The 26311-nt window shown below is 38.8% G+C and overlaps 1 protein-coding gene across 1 annotated transcript in view; it reads right to left on the minus strand.

Moving 5' to 3' along the window:
* Positions 1-26311, minus strand: part of lrrk1 (leucine-rich repeat kinase 1) — a 64725-nt gene that overhangs the window by 19353 nt on the left and 19061 nt on the right. The window contains exons 4-24 of the mRNA XM_015054068.1: positions 25077-25248; positions 23434-23613; positions 22538-22674; positions 20601-20827; positions 20196-20323; positions 18754-18917; positions 17527-17664; positions 16120-16232; positions 9981-10051; positions 9120-9249; positions 8168-8280; positions 7512-7726; positions 7250-7414; positions 6423-6595; positions 3803-3926; positions 3278-3437; positions 2943-3121; positions 2763-2860; positions 1759-1930; positions 1507-1673; positions 144-283 (exon numbers count right to left, since the gene is read on the minus strand). Coding sequence (XP_014909554.1) covers positions 144-283; positions 1507-1673; positions 1759-1930; positions 2763-2860; positions 2943-3121; positions 3278-3437; positions 3803-3926; positions 6423-6595; positions 7250-7414; positions 7512-7726; positions 8168-8280; positions 9120-9249; positions 9981-10051; positions 16120-16232; positions 17527-17664; positions 18754-18917; positions 20196-20323; positions 20601-20827; positions 22538-22674; positions 23434-23613; positions 25077-25248 — 3166 coding nt within the window. The remainder of the gene's footprint in view (positions 1-143; positions 284-1506; positions 1674-1758; positions 1931-2762; positions 2861-2942; positions 3122-3277; positions 3438-3802; positions 3927-6422; positions 6596-7249; positions 7415-7511; positions 7727-8167; positions 8281-9119; positions 9250-9980; positions 10052-16119; positions 16233-17526; positions 17665-18753; positions 18918-20195; positions 20324-20600; positions 20828-22537; positions 22675-23433; positions 23614-25076; positions 25249-26311) is intronic.

A 26311-nucleotide genomic window follows, 5' to 3' on the forward strand; every position in this document is an offset into this window, starting at 1 on the left:
TGTTTCGTTAGGAAACATCACACGTGCAAGAAGGACTAATTTTCTTTCTGTGTAAATTTTAAATGAGAGCAGGACAGCATCCTAAAGTGAAAAGAAGTAATCCTCCGCTTCAACTACAAGTATGAGAAGAAAGGAGCACTGACCAGGAAACCACTGTTCCATCAGAGAGTTGACGTGGTCAGTGATGAAGGCCATGGCGGAGAAGTCTCTGATGTCTGACTGACAGAGGATCTTTATGCCTCCACTCTTGATCTTCTTCCAGTTAACATCAGACGACTCCACACTGCAAACATGAGCACATGGCCTCCGTCAGCCAAAGTCTTAGAAATTCAATCAGTCTTTTAATACATTTTTAATAAATGAGCTCTAGCAGAGTAGCTGAAATTGCTGTTTTTTGGTGTGTATTTTTTTTACATTTTATTTATATTAGTCCAATAGAATATGCTGAAAAATAAGAACACCTTATTTTATTTTTAGTTCTCTAACAAATAATATTATCATGTCAATGACTAAGCTTGTTATTTACAACTGGAACAAGATCGTGGTTTAAATTAAGCATAAATATTAGTCTGCTTTACTCAAACAAACAAAAATAATTTGTATTCTATAATATAAAAAGTTAGGACACCCTGTCGTTTTGTAAATAACAATATGACTTTGATATTCTCTGAGGAAAGTTTGCCCCACTCGTCACTTTCAGCTGTGAGCTGTTTGCAGTCTTCCAGTTAGTCCACAGAATCCCACTGAGAACAACATCTGGAAATTGTCTGCAAATATACCAAATACATAGCTGTATTTTTTGTTTGTGTATTTTATGATATTCTTTTCTGCTGTATGATATCCTGTTTCATGTTTTGATGTTTCCTGAACAGATTATTTTTGTTGAAAATTAGAATTTGTTCTACACCAAATACCAAATCAATAAAAACACGGTAGACAGCTCTAGCGGTCTGCTTTCAGTCCAACAGACAGGAGCACAGCAGGCTAACTGGTTCTTAGCAGGACAAACCTCTTTCACAGTGCTGGGTAATGTTCTCATCAGACACTTGTGGATTGTTTTTCAGTGGGAATAAATGTGAGAGTCAGGTAGTTTATTCTATAAGATGCTATTTTACAATAAGTGTGAAACGGTTTTTAAGTTTAAATAAAGTCTTATTACTTGAATCTGTTTTGTTGAATTATTAAATATCCATATATCCACATGCTTTCATGCGGTGTTTTCCACCTGACTGTAAACAGCTGATGTTTGACAGCTGATGCTCCAATGGTATGCAAATCTTTAAGAAGTTCTAGGTTTTGGCTGGACATGAGGTTAAAGGTCGCTCCGTGGATTGAGGAAACAGTTTTTTATTGAGATTTGTGAAAAATTTCTTCTTTTGCCACAAAATTCTTTTGACAAATGTTGACATCTCTTTCTGAATTCTGATGAACAACTTTGTCCTTCTGCCCAGCTGTGCTCTATCATTCCTCCGTAAATGTCAGCGTTCATGCATCCCCCATTCTGACCTGAGGTAGCCTCCATCAAAAGTGACCAGAAGCCCCTCCTTCCAGTAGATAGTTTGGCTGCGTCGGACCCTGAAGGTGCTGCAGCGGTTCCTCTGCTGGCTGCCAGCGAAGCTATAGATCAGGGAACTCCTGCGGTTCAGGCTCCTGTTTTTGGCTGAATCAAACGACTGCAGGAACACCACAATATGTGTCAATCGTGAAGAAGTCCCTACAGTGACACGGTGGCTACTGAGGCTCTAGTGGAGCATTCACCTGAACATCCATCTCTGTGAGGCTGATAAGCATCCTGGCAATGAAGCGCTCCCAGAAGCCAGCTGGAACGAAGCTCATCTTAAAGAGACGCTGCAGCGTGTTGTTGGTGTGGCGGTGAAAGCTGTGGATGTCCATGGCTGGCTTTGGAGGAAGAAGATGTGGCAGCAGATATCTAGAGAAGGAGAAACAACAAGAGTGCAGATGAACAGGAAAATGTATATTTATTCACTCCATTATCAGGTGGCGCTCTTCTTCTGGATGATTCAGTTTATAACAGTGAGCATATTGAATGCTGACTCCAGCTTTTAAACTTTGATTCAGTCGAGGCAGATGGATCAGATTGATGTTTACTTCCCGTTTAAATTGAGCTGTTCCTCTCTGCCAGAACCTTTGTGTTGTGCTTCTGGTACCCGAGTAAATCTGATGCTCAAGTGACATCGGGAAATAACATCAATGGACGACAAGGCCGTTTCTCTCGACACACTTGGCTTTCTCTTTTTGCTTAAAAAATTAATCTGATGAAAGGTTGGAAAAACCTGTCATGTGCAAGTTGCACTAAAAGTAGTTAGCCTATCAGTGAAGTTATTCAAGCCTAAAATATCATCTTAATGCTAAACATGTAGTAGCACAGACTTCCCCGATGCTAATGTCAGTATCTAATTGAACATTCTACAGAAGTTCCATGAATGATCAGGAGTTACTGAAACTCTGGAAGGATGAAGGGGTAGAAAAACACTTTGCACCAACCTGATGGTTTTAGAACCTGAATAACATATTAAACTATAAATATCTGTTGTTGACCTCATATGTCTGTTTATTAAATAATTTAGCAGCAAAAAGGAATTTAATTGAAAATGTTGCTTATTTTGTTGATGTTTTGTTTTTGATTAAAATGTGATGAAAAAATTATGAACTCTGGAATAAAAGTCCCATTACTACTTTTTATATTGACATGTAAAATATAAGAACAAAATTCTCTTTCCAATAAATTTGCTCAGTTTTACCTGTCATTGGCAACAGGCAGAGCTATCTCAAACTTGGCCAGAAACTGGAAGTACTGCTCCTCTGTCTCCTGGGTGAACCCTGTTCCAGCCAGCAGCTTCTGTACAGCAGAGATCACAGCAGGAGAGTATGCAGAAGCTTCAGATCACCATTAAACACACCAACAGACACTGAAGGCTCACCCTGAGGTCTTCTACTTTGATCACTCCATTCCTGGGGACAGGCCGACAGGAGTTCAGATGTACGATCCTCTCTAAGCAGTCTGACAGCCAAACAGGACACAGGAAGTACAGAGTACACAGGCCATGGCTGGTGTCAGGGAAATGCAGCAAGGTTCCAGTTTCAATCAGGAAACTGATGGCTAGGCGAAGTACAAAGAAGAGAAAAGTAGAGAGTCATAGTCAGGTGCTTTCTCCATAAAATGGGATAAATACTCTGGTCTCCTGCAAACATTTATGAGTTAAGACATTACTCAAGTGTTAGAACATGAAATGGGTTTCCATTCCAGTCTGCGTACCAGTTTGCAGGTCCTCATAATCTCTGATGTCACTCTCTGGGTTCTGTTCAATGATGCTCAGTAACTGGGCTTCAGTCAGGTACTGGACCTCTCCTTCAGCATGTCTTCTCTTCTTCTCTTCTACCACTGCCTCCTGTAGGATAAAATAGCTCCTGGGAATCTGACAGACAACATACAGAAATACAAACATGTAAAACATGCAGCACTTTTCCATTTCACATAAGCAACATGATCTTTGGTTATTTGGTGAGCCAAAAATACAGTTAAAAACACAAATTTACATACACATCTGTAGCAAACATTATTAGAAGAACATGGGAAACAGTTTAAAGCAAAGCTAGGACAAGCAAGAGCCTAAAAAATCTCCTGATGAGCCGCAGAAAATGGGACCAATCAGAGAACATGACTTTGATTTTCAGATTATCAACCAAACCATCCACTCACACACAGAACATGTTTGTGTGGGAGAGGCGATCATAAAGAATAAACCCAGTAAACTGGGTAGATGATCAGAACAGAACTCACCAGTCTGGCCAGCAGCCTGCTCCCACAGCCTGAGCTGCTGCTGCTGTCCTTCATGGAGAGAGCCACATGGTAGAGCAGCATCTTCAGACCATCAAAACCCTCCAGAGTCTTACATGACACCTCACTGAATGCCAGGAGAAACACAAACAGATGAGTGCAGCAGGTTTCAATGATGTTCTGGAAACACTTTGGATGTCTGACGAATCGTAAATTCCTCTGGTAGATTACAGAGAAACTCGCTTCTGGCAGCTGGGAAATAATACCAAGCCAACATAAAAATATTCTATACTGTAGGTATATTTATGATGTAGCTAAAGAACAGCAACATCTGGCATATTTACAAGTTACAGTCATCTTTTAATTTGATCAAAATTGCCTGGGAGGCAATGCAAGAAAAAAGAAAACAGAAACTTTTGTGTCCAAAAACACAGTGCTGTTGTTTACTTATGAGACCTGTCAACAAAGAAGTGAAAAAGTGTGTTTTTATTCATCCTAACTTCTCAAAGTACTTTCAGACTTCTTGTCACATTCCCTCATTCAAACTCTCAGGTTACCACATCCATTCACCACCAGACATGATTGGTAGACAACAACTACGTGTTCAAGGTCTAGTCCGGTGTTTCTCAATTCTGGTCCTCAGGCCCCTCTGCCCTGCATGTTTTAGGTGTTTCCCTTCTGCCACACACCTGGATTGAATATTTTGGTGATTAACAGACTTTTGCAGTACTTGATGGTTAGGGAATCTTTTGAATCAGCTGTTCTGGAATAGAGGCACATCGAAAACATGCAGAGCAGGGGGGCAGTGAGGACTGGAATTGAGAAGCACTGGTCTAGTCAAAGGACACATCAGCACATGTAAACACCTGGGGCCTCATGTATAAAGCGTGTGTGTGCACAAAAAATGTGCGGTGCCATATTTTACGCACAAGTAGGCATGCAGAAAAATTAACTTTGCGTCAAGGTTTGTGTAAATATACGCACACGTTTTTGCTGGCGTGAAAATGTGCGGCAGCCACACAAACTTTTTCTGTGGACAATATCAAACTACAAAGCATCAAAACTCACCTAAATACACTGAAATCTGATTACATTTGGTTATTTAGACCAAGAAGTTTCAAACCCGATGTTTTTCATGATTTTAGTATTTTATTGTTTAAAGTAAACAATGAAACTGAACCGCATTTATCCTCAGACAATAAGCTAACACACACACAAAATAAATAAAATAAAAATAGAAGTATGTGAAAACCTCGCTCGAATGTAAATAGTACTTTTCCTCAGTTTTTGTCTCATAAAGATGTAACACATTGGTCTGTGAGCCGAAGCGCATGAATTGCATCTGTGGGATAATTTCATTCTCACTAAAAAAAGAAAACGGGGTTGGATCAGCAGATTAACTCAAACCTGCTGATTAAAAATAATCAACAGGTTTGATTATTTTTAAGGTGATCAAGGTGTGTATGCAATCACACGTATATAAGTAGCTGCGCAAAGGTGAGCCATGTAATTGTGGAGCCCTTTGGTTCTGATGGAGAACATCCCCAATGGAAGGATTCAGAGGGAGCGTTTGTTCAGAGATCATATTGATCTGCTGGGAAATGTTGATGATGGTTTATGAGCGTTTACATTGCTCAGACTGATCATCCTGGATCTCTGAGCAAAACTTAAAGAAGGCGTACGGTACCGGTACAGCTGCAGCCATCCTTCAGTTGAGCCGCCCACTTTGTGAATGTGCCTTATGGACATAAAGCATCTTTATTCTGTAAACAGAATTCTACTATTTAGAATAAATGTCCATAATCCCACTCGAAGAACACTCTGACTCCCTGTCTGTCTTTAAATCCCAGCTGAACGCGCTACTGTTCAAACAGGTATTTGCACAACCTTAATTTGGATTTTTTTTTCATTAAAATGTATTTTTACTTTTGCGAGGTGACATTATGTGCCCTCAAAACACCTTTTAAATAAAATATATAATTATTATTATTATAAATACTTATACTGCTGAAAACAAGGACGTTGCCATGGTTATTGCTTCACGTGTTGGCTGACTTCCAGGTATTTATACTAATTTACATATGTATTTGTGGGTGGCGACAGGGCGGACCAGCAGCTGGGCTCTATTTCCCGCAAATTAGGATTTATGAAGGAAAGGTGCACGGCTACGTGCGTGCGCATGGCTTTATGCATCCGATTTTTTTTGTGCGCCACACTTTTCTAAATGTTTCCGTACACCAAGTTTTAGTGTGAAAACTGCGCAGTCTTTTATGCATGAGGCACCTGATGAACAGTGAGACAGTGTGAGCTTGGTTGTGTTTGTGTTAAAAGGTCTTCATGCAAGAACTGCTATAACTTTTATCAAGAAGCATTTCTTAACTTCTAGGGGTCGGACAGAACTGATGGCATCCCTCTTTTACTGACCAAAAAGCCCACAATTCTCACTGACATAACATGAAGCTGAGTCAAGTAAAAATGTATAAACATTTCTTAGAAATTAACCAATGAAAATCAGATTTTTCTTTTGAAATGTGATTCAACAGTGTTATGCCACAAGGATTTCATCAATGTTAGGCTTATGCAGCTATTGATAATTGTGATTACAGATAAACTGTGTCCTTACTGCAAGTGTTTGACGGTGACGTCGGGGTAACCAGCTGCCCGCGATCCAGACGGCGATCGGCACAGAGCCAGAACATAAGCTCGCAGTGTTGCCAGCCTCTCTGTGCGGAACTTAGTGTCAATGAGGTCCAAATGGGTTCCTACAACTACCACAGAAGAGTTGGGTGCTCGTGCCTAGAGGACACAAAACACTGGAAGTTATTATATATGTAGATGAAAGTCAAGCCATAGAAATCCTGTGGAAAACACTGTCTGCTGGTATTTTTCAGTAAGTTAGAGATATTTTTTACAGTGCAGTTCTAATGCAGGGTAAGCCTTTTTTAAGGTGAAGGTTAGATTTAGAGGTATGGTGTGATTTAAGTTTTGATTAAGGTTAGGATTATGAGTATAATGGTAATGAGTAAGGTAAGAGTTTGGGGTAGGCATAAATGCAGTTGCTAAAATCAACAGAAGCTAATACAAAATGCAAATGTGGGTAGAAATACAAAATTTTGTGTGTGTATATGTGTGTGTCATTGTATTAGATTGTAAGGCACATTTTTGCAACAAATACAATGTTGTGGAAACTGGCTGCTCCCAAAGTCTGGGACCCATAAGAAGAGGTGCTGTTTTAGGGTTATGGGTCAGGTTTAGGACTAAAGTGTGAGTGGAGTTTATGTTAGGTTTAGGATTAGGTATATACTGGTAGGGTTAGAGTAAAGGTCAGGGTTATGCTATAGTAATTGAATAAAAAATGAATGAAAGGCAATGAAAAGTGCCAATATAGGGAGAAATAAAAACGTGTTTGTGCCTGTGTGTGTATATAAAAGTGGGAAAGAGAAAAGTTACCTCTATGTTGAGAAGCCATGTCTGCAGGTTGGCCACAGCCTCCTCTCCCAGAGCCAGGTTCCAGATAACCACGTACAGGGACTTATCAGTGAAAAAACACTGGTTGACTGTGGTCATGCTGGCCGGACCACCAATATCCCACACATGGAACATGACTGACTCCTTCTGTGATGGACACATAGAGAAATGTTCCAGCTTTGAGTCTGTGTGCATGCTGAGTGGACAGTAAGCACATGTTATGGGTTCTCTGCATTTTCCTCACATTATTTTTGCCTGCATTGGGTTTTTCCAGCTCCCAACTGAAGGTGGAGATACTGCATTCTGAGGGGGTGAAGGGAGACGCCTTGCCTGTCAGCAGAGCCTCCACCAGGGCCGACTTCCCCTGCCTGGGTGGACCGACCACCAGCATCTTCAGCAGCCTGCAGGGCTCTGCTTTTCGAAGCTGCGCCCGGAGGAACGCCAGGACAGAGTTGGCACCTGTTTCCCAACACACCACACTCATTTTAAGTCCTGAATCTGTAGCACAAGTGCTAACCATGTTTTATTGGATTCATCAGTACTTTACAGTATTGTTCATAGTATCACATTGCCACTGTGTGTACTGTGTCTAAAATTTTAAAAACTAAAAGCATGATCCAATATCAACGTCAAGAGCTAAATAGAGTCATTTGTACATACATTAGGAGGAGGTTGTTAACTACAACAGCTGGAAAAATGATAGAACCAGCGATCTAAGAGGACAGCTGATCACTCAAGACTGAGCTGGCAGTAAGATATTCTGGTTTTATAAAACATTCCTTAAAAATGGAAGTTATAATTTTTCAATCACACAACCACATAGTCACACAATCAGTTAAAACCTGATCAGTTAGATCTATCTGTGAGAAGAATCAGAGTGTTTTTGTGGTGAAATAGTACCTTCATCTTTTACTGCCTGTGGAATATTGTTGATGTTGAGGTTTTCAATATCCAGCTGCCACAGGTTGGAAAGTTGTCCCAGTTCTGCTGGTAGTTCTCGGATTCCAGGATTACTATCAGCAGGAAACGTAACATCAATCAGACAGTCACAGCAAGGGGAATTCACAGCTATCATACTGTCTGGATGTCCAAGCTGTGATACTTGGATGAGTGTCTTCATTTTAGAAGAATATATTAAATAAGACCAATCTTAGCTAAAGGGTGAGTATTGCGCACAATCAATATTTTTGAGCTATATATGATGTTATAATGTTATTCTCTCACAAAAAACATAACTGGTGTGTTACTTTGATTCTTCCAAGCAAGTTTGAGGAATCTTTGAATCTTCCGTGGCAACCAATCATGGGTGCCTAAATACATGTTCATACAAAGCGACGCCTGTTGACCCAAAGCTCTACCTTGGAGCTGCAGTTTCCAAACTGAGATTCTGCCTCACAGAGCACCCCTCCCCCATGTCTCCCCCACTCAGCTCCTTCAGACTAGCAGCAGCAACAATTAGCAAGCACTTGGTGGACCTGTGCTTCTGCTGAGCTCATAATACAAACTATAATGCTCATAAGAGCGGTTGTAAACAACATAACTACAAACCAGTGTTGTGACGACGAGGTGAAGGTAGAGTGTTGGAAAAGATAGGAGCTTATTGAAAAGTTGGAAGCCTATTTTAAGGCGTCAGATACAGCTATGATGTGAAGTCAAATTCACAGTCATATTTGATATATACAGCATTTTTATAACTGAAGGTAACAGTTACTTGATTGTGCTACAAGATTTCACTATGTGCCCGGAAAATATATAATACCGATCCTTTACTAAAGGAAATTACTGCATTTGTTTTTAATCCTAAATATGACTTTCACCATGACAGATGCACAAGACACACAGAGGGACTCACTTAGAGAGATACAGCTCAGTAAGGTTGTGTAGAGCACATAGTGACTGGGGAACACACTCCAGTTGGTTATCATTCAGGATCAACACTTCCAGGGAATCTCGTAGAACACTGGGAAACTCAATGGGACAAACTGTGGAACAGAGAATACAAAGAGTCAAAGCTCACAGCTCAGACACAGTGGACAATACACATCTCTGCTGCATATCAATGGATAAATATGTTGGAGTGAAACATTTTATAATGAGAATGTAAGTATTTACAGCACAGGGTAGCATTCTAAAGCTCTTGAGTAAATGATCTTTACAGACACAAAAAAATGCTTATGTGGACAATAGCAGGTGTGTGATCACAGATGCCTGAAGATAAGATTGAATAACTCCATAATAAACAAATTTGACCTTGAATTTTAATAACATCTCCTTTCAGACCATTTTCCCAAATAAACAAAAATAGCTCACACATAAATTTGTATGTTTATTTCAAAGGGATGTTTACAACACATGCAGATCAAATTGGAATTTGAGAGGCAAATTTTTATAAACTAAATAAAAATGTATATGAAAATTGAAAGGAAAAATCTGGGGGACACTTTGGCACCTTTTGCTTGGACAAAAAAAAATGCACACCAAACTTATTTTGTGTGTCTATTTTATTTTCAAAGCTTTTTCGAGGGCAGTTTTGCTGTAAAATGTTGCTGCCAAGAAAGTTTTTCTCTAGTTTTGCAATTTTAGTAACTATGGAGACATTTAAAACTAATTCCAGACATATTTACATAGATTAAAGCCAGGATAAAATGCATTTGATTCTCAAAGACCAGCGCTTAACACACAGTGACCTTAAGATCTTAAAACCAACCGTTACCTGGGTCCGGATCTCTTCTGTTCCATGTTGTCAGGAAGGCTAGCCTCCTGGACTTGGGCCCCTCTTCAGTTCTAAAAGATAGAATTTGCAATGAAGTCAGAAGTACACTTCAACTTCAGCAGCACTACAGACAGTTAACCCTCGTGTTGTCTTAACATTCTGTTTACTACCCTTGTCCTGCAGGTCAAAAATGACCCGCCCTAACAAAAGCCCCAAAATAAAGCTAATTAATTAAATTTTGAATCCAAAATATATTTGGCATGATGAAACGATCTGTTATTTATCAATTCAACTCAATTCAAGAATTTTTTTATCATGTATATTTGATATACAATACAAAGACAATCAACAGTATTTTTTTTCACCACAAACCAAGTGTTGTAGCAATTTTCCTTTACACAGTAAATGTTTATTATTGTAATTATATAAATGTGAAGTTATTACTTCTGAATGAATTATACTGAAAGGGAAAAAAAGTCAACAATTTGGAACTTTTTTGTCAACGGTTCATTCCTTTATATTTTTTTAGGAAGTGAATTATAAAAATACCTCTCGTAACCAGCGGTATAGGGGGGGAAGTGATGACAATTCTAGGGGCCCTGACCAACAGGGGGCCCTCCACAATTTATTTTTTTATTCATTCTTCATAGAAATTTAAAAAAAATTGGGGCCCTGTCAATTACAAAATTAATCATACTGTATTTTTGAAGATTGTTTTTAGCAGTAAAAAATTAATGTTCCCACTCCCAGACCAAAAAACACGCATCCATATTTGCCCTGAACCCCCCTATCTGCGTTAAATGGTTCGTTCCTGCTTGGAGCGCTTCACTGTGAAGCTGTTCAGCTGCAGACAGTGGAAGACACGAACGACTGTGGCAGTTACTATGCTGCTAAGAAAAGTAATAAAGTCAAGTTTTCAAAAAAAATAAAATAAAATAAATAGAGAGAGGGAGAGAAAAAGGCAAGAGTGTCAATTTATAGTTCAGTTTTTCTCCAAGAGAGGTGAGTAGACTGTGAAATTATCAACCATTTAGCATAATTAGCTTAGCTACAGTCTACTGATAATAAGATATAATAATAAGATATTCATATATTGAACTTGTACCTTTTGCCACTTAACAGATGAGTTGGTCAGCAGCAGCTCTAACTCAAATCACTCGTGACCTGTTCTCTCCTAAGTGAAATTAAAGCTGCAGTATGTAACTTTTATAAAAAATATTTTTTTTCCACATAGTTTTTAAAACTGTCATTATCTTGTGACAGTATGGTATGAGAGGTAATCTGTGAAAGATCCATACTGTCTCCCAGTACTCTCTAGAAACAACTAATCAAATGTAGGAGAGTTTTAGTGCTGTCAATCACAATCTCATGTGGCCCATCCTTCCTCCGCCTTGCTCTGTGCTATTCTGTAGCTAGCATAGCCTGTTGTAAATGCTCAGTGTAGTTAGCATAGCTACCAGTGATGGCAGATAAACAATTGTCCTGTAATGATAAGTTGTTTCTCCACCATTAGCACATTTAGCAGTGAGTGAATGAGGTTGACTGACAGCGCTAAGAGCGTCCTACTGGTTCTGATTGGTTGATTTTGGTCAGAACGGTGCATTACTTTAGCTAGCAATAGTAGTTCAGGGAGGAGATTGATCGTTTTCCCAGATTATCTGTCTTATAACTGCTACAACATGGTGACAGCTTTAACAAATATGGAGAAAACATATTTTTTATTAAAGTTATGAACTGCAACTTGAATAAAATGCAACTACATAGCATTTTTTGAGAAGTCTGGATTGCTTTATGTGTTTTTTGCAAGTTGTCTATGACTGTTGCTCGTGGGGAAAGACATTTCAGTAAGCTAAAACGAACAGAAAAAAATGTAAGCAACCTACTTGCATACTGTATGCAGACTGAATTTTACTCTTGCATGTAAAATTCATGAGCAGTAAATATTGTACTTATCAGTATTGGACCAAAGAAAGCAAGGCAGTTGCAAGCCTTTGAAATTATGATGCTTTTGATGGGTCACATAGACTCAAGAAATTGTAAGAGCAGCTACGTAGGAGGAGGGGGCCCAATTTAATTTTTTTTCAGGAGGCCCAAGATCCCTGGCAGCGCCCCTGCTCGTAACACAACAAAAAAAATTTAGCTTGATTTTGTGAACAATTTAACATCAGCTCTTATGTTATGTCTCATAATTATATAAGATGTTCAACACAAGATGAAGAACATCTTCTGTTCAGCATAAGGTATTGAACATAAGAAGAACATCTTCATGACATGATGTTCATCTCATGAAGATGTTCTTCTGCTGAACATCCTCAATACAAGATGAAGAACGTCTTCTGTTCAACATAAGGTGTTGAACTTATAAGATGTTTTGAACATCTTCAGCATAAGCCAAAGATCATCCTATCCTTTCTAACCTATGTTGAACATAAGATGAAGAACATCCCACATTGAACACAAAATATTCAACACATAATGTTTAAGAAAATCTTTATAACTTGAAGATGTTCTTCACCATATGAAGACTCTCCTATGTTGAACATCTTCAGTCCAAGAATTTGTTCAACATAAAATGTTCAACTTCTTATGCTGGAGATCCCCTGTAGGTCAGTATGTGCAAACATACAACGTAGCACCTGTTAGTGAAACGTCGACTCATGGCTTCAGCAAGGAACCAACTAGTGGTACTCAGATTCAGCATACCTTCATATCCTCTATACCTAATTTGATTTTATTATGTCAGATTATTTTTTGTTGTGTTTGGGAACTTGTGTGATGTGAGGGGTTAGATGCAGATTGAGAGTGCAAGTGCAGGTCAAATACAAGTTCAATTTGTACATCAATCCAGTTTCTTTGATGTGTGTGTGTGCATGTGTGTGCGTGTGTGTGCGCGCGCGTGTGTGTATGTGTGTGTGGGTGGGTGAGTGCAGGTGTGTGTGTGTGTATGTATTAGAGCGTTTGTGTGTTGAACTCTTTTTCTAAATGGTCTAACTGTTTTTTAAATGGTTTTATAATTCGCGGGTCCAAAATGACCCATAAGACAATCCTTGGACCCTAGTGGTGTACAGCCCACATGGAAATATAAACAAAAACAAAGTGTCACTATTTTTAATGACGGGGTCAATTTAGGAAAAGTCATAACATTTCAAGTCGGAAAAAGATAGTTTAGGGCAGAGGTTCCCAAACTGTGGGGCGCGCCCCCTAGGGGGAACGCCGTGCCATTGCCGGGGTGGCGCGGGAAGCTGTCTGGATGAAAAAAAAAACAAACAAAAAAAACATGAACACTGTATGCGCTGGGTTTTTACCTGAGAATGGTCAACTCTCTGTTATTCGTCTGTCAATTTGAAACTGTAGAGGCTTCCGCACTTCCCATATCCGTGTCCTCTGTCACTTTTATCAGCAGTTAAATCCGTTGTTTAATCCGTTAACATGTTGTAACCTGTTTTTCCGAGCCGCCTTTAAACGCAACATGAGCGTTACGACGCTCGCGCTGGGTTTCCACCTGTGCGGCAGTGAAGGAGACCTGCTGCTGCTGTGCAGAGCAGCGCAGGTGTGTTAGAATCATGGCAGCAAACCAGCTAAACACAAAGAACTTTTCACAGTTTTTCCCCCAAACTAACCGACTGAGTTGAGTAAAGCTGTTGGATGAAGGTAATGATAGCTAAAAGATGACTAGCTAGCTAATATCAATACAACACCTTAAGCCTTAACAAGTAGCTTGTAGGCTACTGGTGTTGTTGTCTATGTTCAGCTACGATTCGTTTTGCCCCCAAAAAGTTGATTCCCCCCCTTGTTCGTCTGGAGCCGGGGCTGAGTATAACAGGGAGTGTCTAAGAATCCAACCCGCTTCGCTCACACACATCGTTCAACCAGACAGCTATTTGTAAGCCATAGGGGGGCCCAGAAATAGTTTGGAAACCAGTAGGGGGGCCCAGGAGAAAAAGTTTGAGAACCACTGATTTAGGGTATTTTTTCTACAGCTAAACATGCTACTGGGTCACTTTTGACAAGCAAGACAACACAAGGGTTAAGAACATCCTAATAATTCACACTACACATGTCTCAATCTCAAAATATTAGCTCAGCTGACTCAAAAGATGACAGATTTGTCACCCAAAGTAAGCAGGCAAATAATAATCAGCAAAATAAAAAAAATAAAAAAATTCACATTTAACAATAATGTCAAATAGCATGTATAAGTCAGAAATTAGGTTGAGGAATATTTTTAAAAGTCAGCAATGGCACCCCCATTGTGGCAGCAGGTTGGAGCAGCTCTGTTGCGTTGCTTCTGATTGGTTTTGTTTGTGATATTTCTGGTTAAATCATTGCATTTTTGGAAAATTATTCCCTCTCGTCCTGAAATATATAAAATATATATTCACAAGCTCGCCTAGATGAGCAAAATTGCCTCCAAACAAAACCACATAGAACCTTTAGAACAATCACTGTCGTCGGCGAGTTAACCAAGAACTCCATGGAATGGAGGTCACCGTGCAAAGAAGAAGTGATCACTCTTGTTACATATAAAAGTGGAACTTGTCTGTTTTTAGGTGTTATAATGACTCGTTGCAGAAATTCAGCAACTCGTAGTAACAGTTGTTGAACCACTGAACCATTGAAAAGCTTCAGAGGCCTTTCAATAGTCATAGAAGAGACTGCGAAACACACCAGGTTACCAGGAAATGGTGACTACAAGGTACAGCAGCAGCCTGTACCCCAGACAAGTGGAATGTCTGGGGAGGAAAAGAAGAGAAAGAAATACAAGAAAACAGCTCTATTTTGTCCATTTAAAAAGTAATAATATAGATGTGGTGTCAGAGCGGGAGCCGTATGTGCAGAAGTTCAGATTTCAAGTCTCATCCTCCGTTTTTTTTTGTTGTTTTTTTTTAAAGGCTTTATTGGCTCTAGTGGCCTTTATTTGACAGTTAGTTGACAGGAAAGGGGACAATGAAAGAGGGGGAAGACATGCAGCAAAGGTCGCCAGGCCAGGAATCAAACCTGCGACAGGCACATCAAGGACTGAGGCCTCCATATGTGGGCTGTGCTTAGCCCCTACGCCACCACAGCATACCGTCCTCAGTTTCTTTGCCACATGTCTCCCCTTCTTCTCTAAGCCCCCTTTCTGTTGGAGTGCTGTCAAGTGAAGGCCACCACAGCCAAAAAAATATTTAGAAATAGAAAATAATAATTTAGACAACTTTTACATAGAATCAAATAAGGTATTTTAAGCCTGGTTATATAAAGAAGTCAGATGGCAGTAAAAATTACATCATTTGTCTTGGAGAATTCTTCTAGGTTGCATCGTGAACACAGCGAGCATTTATATGCAATAAATCATGAGATTATGAGAGCATGCATGGAACTTCCCTCATTAGATTGTGATGGTTTATCTTCATGATGGCATACTGGCCTCATGATAAAGGTACAAGCTATATTAAATGTGTGCCATGTTCAGACTTCTGTGGAATAGAGTCCCCAGCTTGTAAAAAGCACACACACATCCATATTGCGCATAAAAGGCGGGGTGCTAAGGTCAAGAGAAGATATAAATATATTTGGCACGCTGTCAAAAAGAAGCTCTGACCTTATAATAAGCGATGAAGAGGAGGGTGAGAATAAAACGGCCAAGCAGTAGTTTACAAGGTGTAGAGCATATCTGTACATAAATTGCAACACAAAAGTGTTTGTATTGGTCTGATGCAGCATTCTAATGTTAAATATGCTGTTACAATGAGCTTTAAGCAGAACTAAAAGAAATAAAGGCTTGAAAACATCAGTCAGTTTGGAAATAATGTATGTAAAGTTTCACTTACTGCAGTCAGTCACTGAATTCAGTGAACTCTTTAATGATATTCTCATTTGTTGAATAAAGCTGCACAGAAAACCTAGCAGCTGGATCGAGCTTGTACTAAAAGGAGGGCTGAAGAAAATGGTTTTTATAAAGTGTAATTATTACAACTAAACTCAACGCAACATAAAATTTTATATAGCCTTACTATTCAGATGGAGCAAAACAAAACCACAGAGGCATTGCGTTTTGGTTTCATATCAACTGACATCAACAGTTATTCCCGCCAGACTAATTTTAGCCGCCTGCCTGTGAAACAGGAAGTGTTTCCAGGTGAGCATGTGGACCGACCTGCCAAGCTGGTTCCTGGACAGATCCAGAGTCTTGAGCTTCGAGCACTTCCATTTATTAGCAGACGGGAGCGTTTCAATTAGATTCCCACACAGCTTTAATGAGACGATAGCCTGAAGGGAAGAGCAGATGGAGGCAGGAGGCATTAGGACATTGATGCTGACAGAGTTCCTGCTACACATAAGGTTTCTGAATGCAAACAAACTGAAACCACCCAATACTCTGTAGTGTATTTAAGGTAAAGGAAGCAACAACAAACTAAGATTTTATATAGCATATCAAAGTTAGAGATCCAACCATCTGGTTGTTCCTCCATCCATCCATTTTCTGTACACCCTTCTCCCTAGTGGGGTCAGGAGGGTTACTGGTGCCTATCTCCAGCTAGCGTTGCGGGTGAGAGGCGGGGTCACCCAGGACAGGTCGCCAGTCTGTCGCAGGGCCCATCTGGTTGTAAGGTCAGTAAAGCAACCCAAAATATCGGACTCAGAAGAGTTTGTTTTTTATTTTATATTTCGTTCATAATTTTTTTTGTTAAATAAAGAATAATTTGTAAAGTAAGGTGGATAAAAGAAAGGAAGCAGTCTGATGGTCTGACAGGACAAGCCCTCTTCCTCCTGCACCTCCACGGTTCCCCCCGCCATCTGACCGTTCCATGAGCCATAACAAGCTATAAAATTATCGGTTATAACTGATTTATGATTTGAGTCATTTTTAAATCATTTCTAGGTGAATGTGGATCTGAATGTGAATGTACAGACAGTATGAGGTAGGTAAGAATACTAGCTCATACAGCCTCATTTGATATCAAAACTAGTATCAAGAAAATTTGTCACAATTCAGTGATATTTAAATAAAATAAAGGAATTAACTAGTTCCTAATTTTTCAACAATTAACAGGAACAAACTGCACCACAATCAGATTGTGCTTCAGATCACATGAGGATCAGTTTCTCTCATGGAGATACTTCTTACAGACATTCAGCATAAATCAGGGAAATAAAATTCATGAAGAACAATTACAGAGAACCCATAACATCCTCTTCATCAGACTGTCACATAGCAACTGAAGACTTTCTGTCAGAACCTTCTCCAGTGCCACTGTGATATAGACTGCTACGTGACATCCTCCTGGTCCACTCTCATCAGCATCCACAACAACTCTTTGAAGTCACTTGGAAAATATGATTTACAATATTTCATGTCCTTTTAGGATTAATATTGGATTAATAGAACTGAAATGATAATGGCTCATTTTAATGTGGGTAGATAGCACTCTGGTTGTTCAGGTTGCAGTAGTCATGACTCAGATGACTGAGAATATACACAGTCATGTTAGTCACAGAAAATTCATTTTAGATTTGCAAGTAATCTTAAATGTCCAGTTACAATCCACATGATGGTCCATACCTCTAGTTCAAAGATGTAGGAAGGAAGCTCTTTGAGGCAGTTGTCAGAGAAGTCCACCTCCTGCAGCTGAGTCCTCCAGAAGATGGATATGGTGTTTGGAAGATTCTCAATCTGATTGGAAGACGCTTTGCATTGATTCTACATGAAAGGGTCAGATAAGTGGACAGGCTGTTACTATTACCATAACAGAAAAACTGTGTATTATAGTTTTCCCGTCTGTGACTCTTCTTTGATTACAGTGTGCGCGATGGAAACCAAAGTCAAATGAATTGTTTGAATCCATAAAATTTACAATTATAAGTTGATTTTGATTTTACCAATGATTCTGGTAGTTAATTTTAATCGAATAAAAACTTGGCACATTCTGCACATTAGGGGTGTTGTGGTGGCACAGGGGTTAAGTACAACCCACATATGGAGGCCTTAGTCCTCGACACGGCTGTCGCAGGTTCAATTCCAGGCCTGGTGACCTTTGTCGCATGTCTTCCTCTTTCTCTCACTTTCTTGTCAATTCACTATCAAAAAAGGCCAGTAGGGCCAATAAAACCTTTAAAAAATATAAATATTTCATTGCCTAAAACTTGTCAAGTGGGACAATTTCATCTTCACTTGGTTCAAATTCTGTAGTAAAAAAAAACACCTATTCAGCACCCTTTGCTGTAAATGTTAAAAGAACTCCAGATCCATACATTGCTATAAACGATCTTGCATTCACTAAAGGAATGCTGTTATTGTATTTTAGGCAATAAAATGCCTAAAATGCAATAACAGTTTATTCACATGTTCTTATGTATTTCTAATGCTGCATAGGTGTAAGGGTTGAAATGAAAAATCTGCAAAAGGCAATTTTTAAAATCCGATTTATCGTCAGAAGAACTGATTGTTAAAATAATCATTAGTTGCAGCCCTACAAAATATTGGCATGTCTAATTATAAAACCTGCATGCATACACTTCAAAATGTAATAATAATAATAATGTTAACATTCAGTCTCCTAAAATGGAATTAAATGTCATCTGGTTAGTTGAAAGTTTAAGCACTAAACTTTCAGCAACGTAGATAAAGACTTAAGCTTATAATAGATGCTCCAAGAGTCAGACCATTTGACATTTTCCTTTTAGTCATGATAATAGATCACGAAAATCCACAACCAGTAATAATTAATGTTTATCCAAATTCTTAATAGAATGAATCAGACAGTTGTTCTTAAGCAGCCTGAATTCTTACCAATGGGCAGGCCCAGGGGTCAGGGAAAGCGTTCAGTTTGTTTCTGCTCACATCAAGGCAGCGCAGGGACTTTAAACAGTGCATAACTGAAGTGAGCAGGCTGGTTAGACAGTTACCAGACACATCCAGTCCCTCCAGCTTACGCAGACCGATCCAGTTCACAGCTGGAAGAGCAAAAACAAGATTTAATCAAATAGGGGAAAAAAACAATTTAAACATAAAGAGTAATATTATATATACATTGTAATGTATTACTGACATATAGCTGAATGATAATTGACTAATTTACTGAATGGTGTTATGGTTGGCGAGTTTGGATTGTGATTTCTGTAGTTCACTTCTTGTAAGCAGATCAAAATTGTCACTAACAAAATGAAGCAGTTTACATCATTGTCTTGTTTTTCTGCAAAAATGTTAAAAGCTGGGAGGAAACATTATATGGCCAGTAGAATATGAATTGCTTCATGATAAATGCACAGTATTTGGATAAACTTTATCTTTCTTGTTATTTTCTTCAAATTCTCTATGGCTATAAGCCCAGGTTCTAGTAAAGCTGCTCTCAGAAAATATTAACATGACATTTTAATTTAGAAAACAAACCATTCCAATAACACAATCTTATTTTTGTCTAGTTTCTAGTGGAATTGTCTTTGTTTTTAACTTAGAAATAAGTTAAAAAAGCAAACGTACCAACTTTTCAGTAAATATAGGATCTTGTTTTATGTCAATAATTCCGTAATATTGATGAAAACATATTGGTTCCACCGACAGATTATTTCACTTCTAACATTGGAAAAATGTGTTGTTTGTTATGACAAAATTTAGTTTTATTTAAAATCAACCAAGCAATCAATGAATTTGATCTATAAAACACCCTTCATGTTGGAGGCAGCTTCCTGAGTTTACTGAGGAAACATAATAAATGGTATTTCTGAACTGGGTTTGAACCGTCCAGGGTCACAGTCTTACCAGAGTTGTGAAGCAAACTGAAACTGGTGGGATGCTCCCTTTTTCTCCCCTCTTTGTAAGAGGGCTGGTGGATATTAAAAGATATGTGCCTTCATCTCTTCTTCACTTTCCTGGACTAGCCAAGGAAGTCATTGCTCATTTTCTTTGCTTAATTTCTTAATAAAATAATAATCAAAATGCATTTTGATTAATTCTTGATTGACTCAGTGTTTCACCTTACAAAGATTTATTTATTTCCTTGACATGTTGCAAGTGAAATAAAACGCCAGTGGAAATAGTAGTTTTTAATCAAGGAGGCAGAGGAACTTGTTTTTCCACAGATTATTTGTCCCCTTTTATGCCATCAGGACATAGTGAAACATGTGAAACACTTATTGATTATAAAAGTTGCCTACTGCAGTTTTAGACATGGCAACATTCATAATATGCATTGAGCCATCAAAGTGTGCCACATAATCAGATATGGAACATACTGGCAGGGATGTCAAACAGTGTGCTGAGCTGGTTATCGGCAGCACAGAGTTTCTGCAGGTGGACCAGATGGAGAAGTCCAGTTGGTAAACTCTTCAGCTGGTTCTGAGATATATTCACCATCTGTAACCTGAACCACAGAAAAAAATTAAGTTTGAGATATTGATATAGAATATTTATTCCGTTGAATTTAAAAACTGTTTTGATACTTTCAGTTCTATAGAAAAGTAGCTTCTAATCTTTGCGTTACAGCAAAACCAAATATCAACAATCTTGTGAGAAATGTTCTTATTTGGTAAAATAAAATGACTTGATGTCTGAAATACTAATTAACTAAATAACAGAAAGACAAAGGTAAACCTTTAAACTACACATTTCTGTCTGTCCTGACGTATCTGGTCCCACACCTGGAGCAGATGACATCCTGGGAGTTCTGAGCAAACGGCAGCTCTTTAAGAGCGTTGTTAGACAGATCCAGAGTTCTGAGATGGATGAGGCCCCAGGGGACCACCGAGGGCAAAGCACCCAGGCTGTTGGAGGACAAGTCCAGGTGGGTGATTTGGGAGCAGACGTCCATGAACCAGTCCAGATCCAAATATGGTAACTGCAAGCCGCTCCAGTACACACGGACACTCTGCAGACACCAACAGACACATACTCATCCCCACAAAGAATGATTTCAGAGCTATGGCCAATGATAAGACATCTTGGAACCCCTTGCCATAAAAAATGTCCTGCTAACATTAAAACCAACATCAAATTCTAGGATCTGATGTTTATGCACCAACATGCTGCCCCTCATGGTGGTAGCATGTTGGTGCAGCTCTGTTGTGTTAGTTCTGATTTTTTTTTCTAGACTTTGGTTCCTAACTTTATTTTATTGTTTTTGGATGTAGGGTGGGATGCCACTTTTAAACAGTTGGTATGATGTGTAACTATGGCAACAAGATATGTTTTTACAACAGGGGCGGCTAATTAGCACCCCAAAAGCTCAAACGAATCCTGAACCATGACCCCAAATCCCAGAGGAGCTAAAAAAGAAGTTTCATGAAGAGAGAGAAGGAGGAAGTTCAAAATATCTCTTCCATCCACCAAGAGTAAGAAAGGATTATATCCCCAACTTCAACGCCTTTCTCTCACCATACAGACATTTAAAGAGAAGTGGACAAATTTAATACTTGATGGTCGGTTGGCCTCAGGCTTCTGTGGCACATTTTTAATAAGCCTACACTGCTTATATCTACATTCTAAATGAGAATGTACAATATAAACCTGTGTTCTTCTACTTGGTATAGTCTAAATAGAGGAGTACATAGCTTACCCTGATGATGCAAGAAAGAAACTAAGGTGCAGGCATTTAATAGACTCTAACAAGTGCACAACTAGTGTATATGTGGCCCAGAACCGTTCTGCTCCTATCAATCACACATCCCAGGTGATTTCCACTTGACTCCTCCTGCTACAAGTGACATAATGGAGCTGGAAGATGTTAAACAAAAGCTAAAAACATTAAAAAAAATTGCACTGCTAACCCAGCAGAAGGCACAGTCAAAGGTCTGGAAGTATCTTAAACTGGTAGTTGACAACAACAACACCTGCGTTGGTTTCATGGACTGCAGCAAGCATGCTTTTCTCTCTGATGTCAGGGTTACTTTGGGCTGAAGCCTCTAACTAGAATTAATGAGCCGTGCTGAATCGGGCTTGTCACAGTGTCAATGGGCTCAGGCCCGGTTGGTTTTTTTTAGGCCCAATCTGAACTCTAGTTACTGTGGAACAGCGTCTCTGCTGCCTGGATACTGAACTGTTAGCATGTCATGACAGACATGAGACTGTTTTACAGCAACAGTCTTCAGTCAGAGGCTCTTCAGTTTCACTGCAAGACTGACTGCAAGAGACTGACTGCAAGAGAACACAGCATCACCATCCACAACAACTCTTTGAAGATACTTGGATAAGATGAGTTATGACAACATTTCATTTCCCTTTGGGATAAATAAAGTATTCTTGAATTTAAATTGAATTTGCAGGATTGTAATGGAAGCTTTGGGTCCATAAATAAAGCTCTGATGATTTTCTTAGGTATAAAATGAAATCAGAAGTGTTTTCAGAATACCTGAATGACCCTAACCCATAATCTAAATATGCAATAACATCACTTTAAGTGAATCTACTCTTTACATGGACATCCTTCATTTATTAGCCATTCATTCTGAAACACTGCCTATGGGAAGGTGTGATTAGCTAAAAACCTAGATTACACATTTAAACTGACATCATTTATGTTTTCTTATTAAAGACAGGTCTATCCTGTGAAGACCTCACATGTACTAGTTAAGACTCAGACCTCCACTCCATTTGCACCAGACGTTTCGTCAAGTTTCTGTCTCAGGAGGCGTTTGCTGAAATCCGGATAGTCCATCAGGGTGTAGGATGAAAATTCAGCACCATTTTCTAGCAAGAAGTGAGCGATCTCCTCATTACCTAAAACACAAAACATGCAGTTTATCCTATGTACAAGAAAAGCCAGAGCTAAACCTTTCAGGGAAAACTTCAGGGAATCTTTTCCCTGAACTCTTTTGACACATTTGTTCAGACATACCTTATGCCTCATTGTGGTTATGAATATTCACAGTTCCTCAGGCTATGGAGCTGGTTTAAACTGTGCCAAAGTCTGTAGTGACTAAGTTGTTACCGTTGTTTTTTTCTCATACAATGCATGTCTGGTAAACTAAACTATTTGAAAAGTGAGATGAAGGGTAAACGTTAAAGGGATTTAAAGCTAAAATGAATATTAAGTTTACTCTAAGCTAATGTTAAAGTATCAAACTGTCTCTGAAATGACTATTCAAATCCCAGCTGTTCAACCTGGCCTAGGACCCACAATCCCAATCTCAATTTGTAGCTCTTCTTCTATGCTTTCCTTTCCTTCTAAAGCGTCTTTGAGTGTCCTAAAAAGTTTGTTAGTATTATTATCATTATTATTATCTCTCCAGGAAGAGAGATAATTCTATTTTCAGAAAGCATACAGATAAAGCACAACCAGGGCCAGCTGCCTATAGAGGAAGAATTAACAACATCTGTTGGTGTTTTAATGCCACAGTTGAAGCAGTAGGATACTTTTTGAACTGTGATTGGGATGTCAAATGTAATTACCCACAAACAAAGCAGGAACTGAAAGTTACTCTCTTCATGTTTTGCTATCAGAGCTGAATGTGTCCTGGAATAGTTCTGTCTTCTTACTGGCTTGTGCAGCTGCATACAGCGGCAGTCCACAGAGGACAGCGAACTCATCGCTGTGGATAGCAAAGTCCTTCACATCTGCATCATAGCAGTGGACCAGCAGACGCACCACATCCAGATGACCCTGCTGACAGGCTGTGGCCAGCAGGCAGTTCACCAAATCTCTCTTCAGACTCACACCTAATTGGTAGACAACAAGAAATATTATACTTACTAATCACTTATGTACATATTAAAAGAACCAAAAACAAAACAACATAACTGTTAACGCAGTTATGTCGGCAACACAGCAAATTTTCATCCAACCAAAACGCATTCTGCTCTGTTGCTAGGCAGAAAAAGAGCTATTTTAGCTCAGAGATTGGTATGCCTTGTGGAGTTTTACAGCAGACCCTGTAATGTAAACTCTTCAGGAGATTTTTCAAGAATGACAGTAAAGCTGACCAATCATATCCATTTTCTACGTTGAGCTTTGTAATCACAGTCTGAACCAAGAGGCTGCCAGCTGGTGTGGAGGTTTCAGATGATCATTCTAATATTAACTTTAAATATAAAGTTGGACTACATAGCTCAAATAAGATCCACCACACAGCTGGATTTAGAGCAGAGAAAACAGGCCTTTCCAGGCTTTATACACTTGCTGGAGGAATAAAGATGTAAAAGTTGCACTAAAACATTCATTTAGGGATGTTACACTTTTTGGTACAGATGAGATCTCTGCAGGCGATTTGCTGGTTTAAAATGTTTCTTCAAACCAGAACATTCTCATCAAAATTCCTGCAGTTACAAATATCCTGGTAGTTTTAGAGAGAAGTCTGTGTTATGGCTTTAAACCACACACCTAAAAAATTAAAGTAGACATCATACAGAGCAGGAGTGGGCAATATGGACTTGGCATTTTATCACTATATTTAGTGGTAAAAATGATGATAAGAACTATTTATAACCTCTTTTTTAGGTAACTGTCTGGCTGTGACTGCATGGCACAGCAGTGTTTGTTATACATGTCTTTAGCACACTAGTCAAATAAAGTGTGATTTGTATCACTAAACTACACAGCAGCTGTTGGAAATATTATATGTTATCGTTCTTACATGTGTATAGATTATTGATCTTACCATAGCCGTCTTATGTTACTATAGATTATTGTGATTTTTATTTAGAAGTGTTGGCCTCTTACTGTCTGTGTTAAAACTTTTGACTGCTGTGTTCCAGACTGTTTGACCCACTCTCACAGAATGTCTCTGCTGCAAGATAACTGATTGTTCCCTCCGCCCATGAGAGAAATCACTTCCAAGGGAAAGGACTAGATAACCTGTGTGTAGATAGAGCTTGCCTTCTATCTCTTGCTGTTTATCTTTTACATTCGTTTTAGTTCTCTCCCTGGTGGTAGTAACAACCATTTCAGTATTCTACTTGGGCCGCTAATGAGCCATCATTTGATCCAGGTGCGTTAAACCTGGGAGAGAACTAAAACAAGCAGGATGCCGGCACTCGAGGACCGACTTTGGGCACTCCTGGCTTAGATCCATGCAGTTTTAGATACACCAACATATGGGTAACATTTGCTGAATTTTTCAATTCAAAATGAGAGGAGTAAAATATAAAATATGTGATGGCTGTTGAACTATTTCTGCTCGTACCAGGTATGGAATCCAGCAGTTCTTTGAGCAGGTTGGTGTTGCCACCATGTGCTGCCAGGACGGCTGGATTGGACAGCGATAGCTCCTGGGGCACAGTGATGCGAGCTTCCTTCAGAAGGTAACACACACTCACTAGATCACAGTGCTGAGTAGCCACAGACAGGAGGCGGACCTGAAAGACAACCAACAGGAACACACTGACAATGCAGAAACTGGGATATGCAGAACCTTTGAGTTCTGCATAAGCCCAGTTTGCCCAATAGGTATTTATAGAAATATTTTACAGTTTCAATGACATCACTAATAAAATTCAGAAAATTTCCCATTTCACACCAAAGGTTGGAATTTTTATATTTTTATTTATATATTCATTTTGCTGAAGTACATTGAAATATGAACACTTTATTAATTAAATATATGTTTTGATATAGAATTATAACATATAAACATATTAGATATTTAGCTTAGGTAATATTTAGTTAGGGGGCTTCACTTGAATTTTTTTAAAAAGTGGAAAAACTGTCAACATCAAACAATAATAATGACAAGCTGATTTATAGTAGCTTCTTTACATAAGCTAGACTGCTATGAGGAAAGGCTGAAACACTGCCACTAGGTCAGGTTCACTGAATCATAATATTCAAACTTTAGAAAAAAGTTATCTGGTTTAGATAAGCAGCAGAAGGTAAATCATTTTTACTATGAATTAAATAGCCTGAGCTGAATTTCCTTATCAACAACTGTATAATTACTGTAAAAAAAAAAAACAGTGCAATGTGTGTTGCAGAAGTAGAATGGGAATTCCTCATATAGAGATATTAACAAGGTGTCCACACAACCTTAAAAAGTCTTAAACTCATGTATCTAAAATTAAGGCCTTAAAATGTCTTAAAATCACTTGAAACATTTAAGTTAGTTGGCTTTAAATATGTTAATTACTGCTCTTAAATTTAGTTTAATCATGTGAGACTTTTCTATCAGGCAAGTGTTTAAGTGGTGTGCAGTAGAGATGTGCCGATCAGGTTTTTTCCTGCCGATACCGATACCGATCACCCATGAGGGCCCGATCACCGATACCGACCACATAATTATTATTTATTTATTTTTTATCATAAACACTACTGGTTACATAATGTGGAAAAAGGAACCATGAATTCACCTTAATTTAGACAAAAACTTGTTTTTAATAACTTTTCCAAGAAGAAAACTAAACAAAACAGGCATTGTGCAAATTG

This window comes from Poecilia latipinna, unplaced genomic scaffold (genome assembly GCF_001443285.1).
Source record: "Poecilia latipinna isolate Pla-1442-1.1 unplaced genomic scaffold, P_latipinna-1.0 Scaffold1227, whole genome shotgun sequence".
In the NCBI taxonomy this organism is placed as follows: Eukaryota; Metazoa; Chordata; class Actinopteri; order Cyprinodontiformes; family Poeciliidae; genus Poecilia; species Poecilia latipinna.